The following is a 10489-nucleotide window of genomic DNA, read 5'->3' as shown; positions in this document are numbered from 1 at the left end:
AATATTTGAGGAATATATGATTCTTTTTCTTTGATATTTTATTTGGGTTGCCCAGTAATCATAATTATACTATGGTATGGTTTATAGTTTATTTTTTTCTGTGGACCACAAAAGAAGAAGTCAATGGGGTCCAATGTTGTTTGAAGCACCAGTGACTGTTATAAATATCTTCAGTAACACTTTATTTTAAGGTGTGCTTGTTACAGTGTTATTATACATTTAAGTACTGAGTAATATTAATTAACTACATGTACTTAATATATGGTTAGGGTTAGGGTTCGGCTTAGGGTTACTTGCATGTAATTATGCATAATTTATTGTTATTATAATAGTAAGTAAACGTAACATGTGTAACAAGGACACCTTAAAATAAATGTAATCTTATCTTCTTTTTTCTTTTAAGCTTGAGTAAATGATGACAGAATTTTCATTTGGATGAATTTATTTTACTTTGGTCTTGTGCTTGTGTTACCCAGTTATCATGTATAATTGCAATATGGTATAATTTAATTATAAACTTAAATGATTTATGTAAATATTTAAGTATGTAAATATTCAAATATAATGGAATTAAGTCACTTGCTCGTTCTCTCTCGTTAATAGGTAACATCTTTGTGGTGAGTCTTTCTGTGGCTGACCTGGTGGTGGCGCTGTACCCCTATCCCTTGGCTCTGGTCGCTATCTTCCATAACGGCTGGACAATGGGCTCCCTGCACTGCCAGCTGAGCGGGTTTGTTATGGGACTGAGTGTGATCGGCTCGGTCTTCAACATCACGGCTATCGCCATCAACCGCTACTGCTACATCTGCCACAGTCTCTGCTACGACCGGCTGTATTCTCGTCGGAACACCTGTCTGTACCTGCTGCTCACCTGGATGCTAACCGCTCTGGCCACCGTGCCCAACTTCCGGGTAGGTTCCCTAAAATACGACCCACGCGTCTTCTCCTGCACGTTCACCCAGACAGCAAGCTCTTCTTATACCGTCTGCGTTGTTCTGATCCACTTTCTGGTTCCTCTGGGCGTGGTTTCTTTCTGCTACCTGCGCATATGGACGTTGGTGATTAGGGTCAAAGGTCGTGTGCGGCCCAATCCGAAGGTCAGAGCGGCCGACCTGAGGAACTTCTTGACTATGTTTGTGGTGTTCGTGCTGTTCGCCGTGTGCTGGGCGCCCCTGAACTTCATCGGGCTCGCTGTGGCAATAGATCCCGCAAGAGTGGTGCCGAATGTCCCGGAGTGGCTGTTTGTTACCAGCTACTTCATGGCGTATTTCAACAGCTGTCTGAATGCTGTCGTCTACGGGTTGCTCAACCAGAACTTCAGGCAAGAATACAAACAGATTCTCCGCGCTCTCTGCACTCCACGAGCACTGTTCACTGAAAGCTCCAGGTACAACACTGAAGCCATAAAGAGTAAACAGTCGTCGGCGGGAACCAATAACAATGTGAAAGAGGCCAATATGTATAAGGGCGGTGTAACACACACTCTTTTCTAGTACATCACTCCTAGGGTTGCAAAGGGGTGGAAAATTTCCGGAAACTTTCCAAAAATCCCTGGCATATTCCAAAAAATCCCGGGAAGTTTCCAAACTTTCTGGAATATTTCCGAAATTTACTGGAAAATGTCCACATTTTTGCAAACCTAATCACTCCCCATTTAACTAACAACCACAAAATTAGGGTACAAAGGGGTTAAAGGCACAGCGGGATAAAATGCACGTTTGTTTTTATTTTTCCGCAGCACTTTCCTAAACATCTGTGGTTCACTATGCACCAGGAAATTTGACTGAGCCTTGATTCAGCAAATAAAATGTCAATTCTGCACTACAGAGTTATACGACAAATGAGAATCAATAAAATTTTCAAATATATTTTGAGACAAAGATCTTGTTCAAAGATCTTAGCAATATGTAAAAGTGTGGTATTTAGGGTAAAAAGTGCCCCTACTGTTGAAGCTAAAGGCACAATAATTGGAATGAAAATATATAGCAGGTTGACTTTTTAATTTGTTGACATGAGATTGTGATTCAAATGGTCAGTATCATGTATTACGTTGGGTTTCCACCTTAGAGATAATCACCATATGTATAATGAAACCATCATATTAAAAAATACATTAATCATATTTTAATCAAAATTTGAATCAAAAATATATTAATCATTTATTGTTACTATAAAGCCTCAGTAAATTATGAGATCTTTTTCAAGCTATGTAGGAAGCTTTCAGAATTTTTTTTTTTCATATTTTTTCTGTATTTTTAAAAAGAACTCATTTTAATGACAGCGTAAAATACATTTTAATTATTTTGTTAATCAAAATAAATAGAATATGGTGCAAAACTTCATTTTGAACAAGTATTAACTTATTACGCAAATGTATTACTATCCACTTGTTAAAAGGATAGTTAACCCATAAATGAAAATTCTGTCATTTATTACTCACCTTCATGTTGTTCCAAACCCGTACGACCTTCGTTCATCTTCAGAACACAAATTAAAATATTTTTGATGAAATCCGAGATCTTTCTGTCCCGGCATAGACAGCAATGCAACTGACACATTTTATGGCGCAGAAAGGTAGACATCGTTAAAATAGTCCATGTGACATCAGTGGTTCAGCCATAATATCATAAAGCTACGAGAATACTTTTTGTGCGCAAGGAAAACTAAAAATAATGACTTTATTCAACAATTTCTTCTCTTTCATTTCAGACTTCGACGCATGTTCATGACAGTACCGTGAAGAGAACAAATTGCTGAATAAAGTCATTGTTTTTGTTTTCTTTGTGCACAAAAATATTCTTGTAGCTTCATAAAATTACGGTTGAACTACTGATGTCACATGGACTATTTTAACAACGTCCTTACTACCTTTCTGGGCCTCGAATGTGTCCATTGCATTGCTGTCTATGCAGAGTCAGAAAGCTTTCGGATTTCATCAAAAATATCTTAATTTGTGTTCTGAAGATGAATGAAGGTCTTACAGGTTTGGAACGACAGAATTTTCATTTTTGGGTGAACTATCCCTTTAAGTCGTGACATATGGAATACTGTTTACGGGTCCAAGCCTCTACTCAATTGAGCGGAGAACACTGTCTTGACCATACACTACAGTCTCCAGGCTCACAGGCTTGTTGGGATTACTACAGCACACTGTGAGTGTATATTAGCACCATTTGTTGTTTGCTTTGGGATCTTGTCAGACCTATGAACCGGATGGCATAAATATTTGTATAAATACTTGAGACCTTTTACCACATGCTGGTGAGCTTTTTACTCTGAGCCTTTAGTGTGGGTTAAAGGCCCCCCTCACCACTTCATACATTTTCATGACTTTGAAATAAAAGTAAAGTGAAGTTAAATCACATTTAGTTATATAGAGCTTTATATTATACAGATTATAAGAGCAGCTTCACATTAATAAACAGTAAAATAACAGTGTTAATGTTATAAAGATAATTATCAAACAAATTCAATTTCAGGTGTAAAGCAGCTCTACAGATGAGTCATTGTTGAGCTCAGTTTAGTTCAATAAAACTGTTGATGTTCATCAATTATGAAACAAGCTGCCGTGTAAGCAGCTTTACAGAAGGCAACAGTGTCATTATTCAGCTCAGTTCAGTTCAAGAACAGTGTCAGTGCATTAAATCTATAAAATGACTGGATATTAATTGTCTTTCACACTCCAACTGTGCAAGCCAAAGGTGACAGTGACAAGCAACCAAAACTCCATCAGGTGACAGCAGTGGAGAAAAAAAAAACATCTTGGGAGAAACCAGGCTCAGATGGGGGGCCAAGTCTTCTCTGTACAAATGAGCAAACATAGGCCGATTTATGATTCCAGGCTGCATCACAAATCAGATTTTGTGGGCTGATATTCAAAATTTTGCATTTAGCTCCTACTTGGAGATCAGGATACACCATGGTGGAATTCGGTGAGAAAAAGGAAGAACAGCAGTCTGTTCAGCAACTGGCTTATCACTGGCCTTTTTAACACTCATCTTGCTACTTGCTAAAGTCTGTGTTGAGGTCCTAACTACTCATGTTCATAGCTGGCCAACAAACCACTACTATGCTTTCTTTTCCCACAAAATGTGTTGCTCCATCAAAAAAAAAGCGCATTTTCACTAATGTGTGCCTTTAGCTCTGTGGTATCCTATCTACTCTACTGCAGTCCGGGGGCCTGTAAGACTGATATTTCTTGTTGAATGAACATTCCTCAACAAATGACATGGTTGTCAGCCTTGTTATGTATTTTGTTTGAGCAGACTTGAGCTAACAAACAGAGAAAATAAGACTGCAGACGGTTGAGTATATGCTATCGAGTTCTTATAGAGATCGGCTGATACCATGGCAACCGTCACTGAAAAAGACATTTTGATGCTCTGTGTGTCCTTTGTAAACTCTTTGTAGCTTATATGGATGTTTTGTATATCAGGCAGTGTGTTTCTTAGTAACGGACACAATTTTTTTGTTTTGAGGCTTCTATAATTATTGTTGTATGTTTTTATTCTTGCAACAAAAATGATTTAAGTGAAATCTTTTTTGATGTATATCTACTTCACGTTGTGTTTTTCTGTAGAATCAGAGTGGGCATTTCCAATCTGAATGGTCTGCATGCAATGGTGCTGAAAACTAAACTACATCTGTCTTTGTAGTCCTGTTTTTCTTCTGTCACTGTATCTTTCCTCCATTTGTCTAAATATCATATATCAGTCATACTTTTTCTCTACCCCGGTTACTTACCTTCATTTTTCTGCACACACTACACACTCTTGCTCCTGTCCTTGAGGAAGATTTATCACTTCTCCAAACACTAAACGCGTTGGCTGAAAGGGGCAGATGATGATGACCTGACGCTGAAGTTTCTCCTGAGCTGTAATTTTCACAGAATGGCTTGAAGTATTAACCCCGATGCTCTAGCGGTGCCATATCCAGCACAGACATAAAGAGATAATGTGTTTTCAAGCTCAGTGGAGTATAAGCATATGGTTTGAAATCCAGGTCTTAATTTTTAGCAGACCTATTTTATTTATTTATTGATATATATTCACTTAAAAGACATTACTTTTTATTAGCCAAAAAATATGATATTATATTAATATTATATATAAGTTGCATTATATTAGGAGACTGGGGCTACAAGTTGTCACAAGGGCTATATCCCAGTAACTCAGTATTGAAGCAAGAGTATATCTCCAGAAGTATTTTTGGTTTCAAGTAAAAAAAAAAAAAAAAATCTCTTAAATTAAAATAATTTTGTCTTGATATCATATGTAAGTAAAATGTTTGACAACTGGCCATGGTTTCCATCCTCAGTAACTGTAAGGTTTTGATTCAAAAGATCTCCTGAAGTGTTTTTTTATGCTGGTTTTAAGTTCAACAATCTCTTCTAGTTCAAAAATCTCTCAAATTAGAATAGTCTTATTTATTTATACAAACTTAAAGCCTAATATCAGCCTTTTTTTATTTTAATAAACAAGAAAAATGTAAATGTTACAATTTTTCAAGAAATCTTGCAGCCATTGTAGTATTGCAAAGACATTTCCGTAAATTTACTTATAGGTTATTTTATCCAACATACTTAATTCATAGAGCTCTCTTTCATAACGGACAACTGATTTGAGTCAGGAATGTTAAGGAGGGCATAAAAAATGCACAGCGCGATAGGTCCGCAAACCCAGGACTGAATACTGGTTTAGAGATGTTTCAGAAGTTTAGGTCCTGTACTGCTGGAAGCTCGTTGCAGTGCTGCGGCGCCCCCTAGAGGACATGCGCAAAAACGCTCGCACAACCGCTGTCACGTTCATCCGCGTCACGTGACACAAACCCGGAAGCGCAAATCACTCGAGATGTCGCAGCACGGAATTACGAGCTATTGAGTTCCCATATCTTTCTTCTTTTTTTGTCCATAATTAAAAATGCAGAATTACGATAAGATACCTGTGGACTCCATGCCTGCAACCGCGCCTGATTTCAGAGGGTAAGATTTTTTTATATGATTCGCCTTTTCTGCTCAGACTACACGTGACCTTACACCAAAATTACAATGACTAAGGGCAATTTTAAATTGAAATAGTCCATTAATTAGTATCATTGTTGAATTTCAAATTATTTAAAGCTCATATTTCGACTGTTTTCATTTGTGTAATCTCTCCTCGTCTCTTTCTTCCTTGCATTCATTCAGGAATGACGGTTCACTTGTCTCTGTACTCAAGACGCTATTGTTTTTCACTCTTCTGATGATAACTTTACCAATCGGGCTGTATTTTTCATCAAAGTCTTTTCTCTTTGAAGGTATTTTGCTTCCAAAGGCTGATAAACTAGTCTTTTATTTATGCATTAAAATAATAAGCACAATAATAATATTTAATATCCATGTGTAACACTACAGGTCAGTATATTAAGTCCTTAGGTGCTGATTTGCTTTGGTAATTCATGATTTCTGCTTAATTCTCATCGTTTCTTCACAGCCTCTCTGGGATACTCCAGCAATGACAGCTACTTCTATGCCGCCATCGTTGCTGTGCTTGCTGTCCATGTGGTTCTGGCTCTCTTCGTTTACGTTGCATGGAATGAGGGATCACGCCAATGGAGAGAGGGAAAACAGGATTAAGCAAGACGATAAAAACTAAAGGGAGCGATGGAAACACGCATAACACTCTGTCTTATTCATTCCTGAACTAGAGAATCGTAATGGAGTGACACCATCTCTCTCTGTGTGTGTGCTTACTTTTCTCCTGAATGTCTCAGCCTATCAGAGAGAAGATGCCTGATTTCTGGTCGAGGTCATCTTTGGTCTGGCTGGAGGTTGTGTCAGAAGGTGTTAGATGTTAATCTGTGTTTTTGTGCAGGGTTAATAGAGGATGGCATTGAAGACGCACTGTTCTCATGAAAGTTCATTGTTCTTGCAGTGTCATATTTGGACCCATTTCAGTGGGGTCAGAGTTTTATGTTGACATTATGTGTTTTAGATCTATGTAGCAAATAAATCAACACTCCATCTGCCCATTGTTTGTGCCCCTTTTTAGGATAATAAAAAGAAAATGAATTAATTATCAGATTATTGATTTAGATTGCTCTATGCCTTTAATATATCTTTATGATTCACATAAATATTTGAACACAGAACCATGTGACATTTAATGAACTATTTTAACACTCTTTGAATAGTTAACTGTGAAATCAAGCTCTCACACTTAACCTCAATATAATAATTCTGCATGACTAAATACATGTTCTATCTTGAAAATCAGAAGTGGTTGCTACAGCTTTCAAGCTCTGCACATTTTTTATCAAGTGGAAACTCACTGTAATTAGGTTTGACAAGTGAATCAGTCTGAGACTAAGCTAGGGACAGTGATGGAGGGCAGTGAAATCATGATTATTGAGAGGTTTCTGCATTTCTCAGCCTAGTTTAGACGAGAGAACATGACCCCAAGGCAACACAGGAAGATGATTGCATGCAGAAATGTGCCAAAGTTTGCCAAAGAAGGGATGCGTATATGTAGTTTCAGTCAAATTGTAATTCAGAAATAAACCCCTGCATAGACCCATGGTTGAGACTACGACAAGAATCAGTCTAGAATACTGTTTTGAGATCATATCAGATCATACAGTTATAAATTCACTGTAAACCACGGCTATCAGCAGGAAATCATCATCACGTGCTTTCAGATGGAGCAGAATGGAGCTACTACACATTCAGATGGAGCTACTACACATAGCCGTAGTTCACTGACAAGTTACGCAAAAAAAACGCAGACGATTTTATTGCGCGATTCTGAAATCGAATAAATCGTTTGCGATAATGACAGCTGTTCACATAGCTTCTCAGTGAACTACGGCTCTGTGAAGTAAATACTGCTCCATCTGAAAGCATGTGAAAATACCACATGTAATAAAATTTTTACTCCAAACTCACTTCATAACGTCAGTCGAGTGTTTGAAATAAATCCTTCTGTGAGATGATGTGGCTTCTTACACAGAATAAGGCACGCAACATATTTCATAGTATTTAAGCAGTGATAAAGGCATTGCATTATAAATATACTTTATTTTAATTAAAATTATAATAATAAGAACTCGTATATTGCCGTAGTCGTGTGTTTATTAGTCACGTTGAATCAATGAAAGCAGTTGAATCTTCTGTTTATTCAGCTGCAGAGATAGGCATTTTCTGGGTTTCTTCTGGGAGGCGTATTTGGAGTTTCAGCGCGAGAGCGCCCTCTGGCCTTTGGATGGAGATTTACTGCTGATCACAGAACCGTGCTTCACTGAAAGATACGCATGACAATCGCAGCTTATGTCGAATCGCGATCTCGATTCCATTTCGATTTATCATGCAGCCCTCCGTAGTACGGCTTCACAAAATAAAACAGAGCAAATAAAGTGTAATGATATTAATAAAAACAGCTTCGAATGTGGCTCAGCCAATCAGAATCAAGGACCGGAACTATCCGTTTTATAATGGGCATTTTAAACTCATTCCTCCTAGCATTTTGTACCTAAAGCAATGAACAGTTAAGAAAAATAAGGTCACATCAGTACATTTTCAGAATAAAGCAGACTATGTATTTCATATATTTCATATTATACAAACAAAAAGGGTCTTTGAACCCCTGAGACAGTCTGCATCAAGTTACATTAAATCACTCCCCCAAGAATGCATTTGGGTTTTGATGAGTTCATGAATGGGTTCTGGTCTGGACAGATTCTTACAGCGCTGTTTTTCATCTGGTAATGGAAGGAATGAGGGCTTTTACACACCGACTGCTAAAGCAGACTGAGCCAAAAATAATGATGACTGAGAAACAGACGAAAGGGAAAGCGAGTTAAATGTCTTGAGGGATGAAGCTGGGCAGGAAAAGCAGGGAAACTTCCTTGCGGAAATATTGAGAGCATGTCTGGATGGAAGAGGAGTGGAAAAGGAGAATTAGTAGAATTTCCTGGTTTCCCATCCAGCTCTGTAGTTTTCTCTGTCCACTGTTTACTACTACAGTATCTCACCTACGCAGATTTGACCTGCATGAACTTCCCCAAGAAATTAATTAGTGAACATAAGTTACGAAAAGTAACCCGCCAAATTGGCTAGTGATTTGACAGCGTTACCCGCCACAGCTGATTTTTACCCGCATTTGGCGGGTTGGCGGGTGTTAATTTTAAACCCTGGATGAGACCAAGATAAACTTATTTGGTTCAGATGGTGTCATCGGTTGAAATTTTGTTCCTTTTTTATTCGAAATTTTCCCAAACTTGTTAACTATATCTTAAAATATCACGCTTCTCAAATATAAGTAAATGCATTTTGCACCTTTATAGATCATGTTAGTGTATCTATAATGGGCTATGGGAAAAGTAGCTTAATATTAGTGTAATCTATTAACAAGCCTATGCATAAAACCCGCCTTTTAACTTGTACTAGATATGAGTGTAATGTCATAGAACAGCCTCATTTTAATACGACTGACTTTGTATTGTAAGTTACTAATTATAACACTTTCATTGTACATAAAGAGAGCAAAGAATATTTGCATTATCAAAGAATATTAACTTCAGTCTAGACAGAGTTAAAGCACTCTCAACAACTCCCATTATAATCACTGAAGCTGTTTACACTGTGAAATGAATATCTTACTTACATCTTACTCACATCTGCACTTTGTTTATGATGAGAGAATTCGCCAGAGAGCAGCATTCAGTCAGCGAGCGCGCGCACTGAACAAAACACGGGCTTTTCAGCGATGACTCATCTGAATGCCTCTGCATTGGCCATTGCATTCATAAGCTCAACAGAATCCTGTGTGATTGGTTATAATGTGCAGCACTGTAAAAAACGCGTCTGGCTCAACGCCAGCCAAAGCACGAATGCAGATTTGAATTTGGCAGCTGATTCTGTGCCGCACTGAACGTTCTAATGTATCAAATATAAAAATATATATTATTCAGCCATTTTTGGTCTTTTGGAAGCTGCATTCAAAATCTACTTTGCTTAAAATCCTGAGGGGGCACGGTTGAAATCATGTTCCTGGAGGAGCAGTATTTCGGCTGGGCCCCCCTCTGGTCTAGTGCCCTGGGCACGTGCCCGGTAGGCCCGTGCGTTAATCCGTCCCTGGGTGGGAGTGTCATGGTCTGGGGCTGCATGAGTGCTGCCGGCACTGGGGAGCTACAGTTCATTGAGGGAACCATGAATGCCAACATGTACTGTGACATACTGAAGCAGAGCATGATCCCCTCCCTTCGGAGACTGGGCCGCAGGGCAGTATTCCAACATGATAACGACCCCAAACACACCTCCAAGACGACCACTGCCTTGCTAAAGAAGCTGAGGGTAAAGGTGATGGATTGGCCAAGCATGTCTCCAGACCTAAACGGAAGGTGGAGGAGCGCAAGGTCTCTAACATCCACCAGCTCCGTGATGTCGTCATGGAGGAGTGGAAGAGGACTCCAGTGGCAACCTGTGAAGCTCTGGTGAACTCCATGCCCAAGAGGG

At 38.6% G+C, this 10489-nt stretch overlaps 2 protein-coding genes across 2 annotated transcripts in view; both read left to right on the top strand.

Annotated features, from left to right (window-relative positions):
- Positions 1-1493, top strand: part of LOC107672899 (melatonin receptor type 1B-like) — a 21385-nt gene extending 19892 nt beyond the window's left edge. Inside the window, exon 2 of the mRNA XM_016466277.1 lies at positions 604-1493. Within this exon, the coding sequence (XP_016321763.1) occupies positions 604-1493 (890 nt within the window). The remainder of the gene's footprint in view (positions 1-603) is intronic.
- Positions 1494-5789: 4296 nt separating this feature from the next.
- LOC107672888 (vacuolar ATPase assembly integral membrane protein vma21) lies at positions 5790-7004 on the top strand. The gene is made up of 3 exons (XM_016466268.1): positions 5790-5980; positions 6185-6294; positions 6471-7004. The coding sequence occupies exons 1-3, from the start codon at positions 5919-5921 to the stop codon at positions 6611-6613; spliced, it is 315 nt and encodes a 104-aa protein (XP_016321754.1). The 5' UTR covers positions 5790-5918; the 3' UTR covers positions 6614-7004.
- Positions 7005-10489: the final 3485 nt, after the last annotated feature.

The sequence above is a fragment of the Sinocyclocheilus anshuiensis genome, unplaced genomic scaffold, assembly GCF_001515605.1.
Source record: "Sinocyclocheilus anshuiensis isolate Anshui unplaced genomic scaffold, SAMN03320099.WGS_v1.1 scaffold681, whole genome shotgun sequence".
Classification (NCBI taxonomy): Eukaryota; Metazoa; Chordata; class Actinopteri; order Cypriniformes; family Cyprinidae; genus Sinocyclocheilus; species Sinocyclocheilus anshuiensis.
Note: the sequence above shows the minus strand (reverse complement) of the source record. Positions and strands in the feature narration are given on the sequence as shown.

Coding starts and splice junctions, on each gene's coding strand:
- LOC107672888 (XM_016466268.1), top strand. CDS start 5,919: ATGCAGAATTACGATAAGATACCTGTGGACTCCATGCCTGCAACCGCG. Junction 5,981..6,184: donor ACCGCGCCTGATTTCAGAGG/GTAAGATTTTTT, acceptor GCATTCATTCAG/GAATGACGGTTCACTTGTCT. Junction 6,295..6,470: donor AAAGTCTTTTCTCTTTGAAG/GTATTTTGCTTC, acceptor GTTTCTTCACAG/CCTCTCTGGGATACTCCAGC.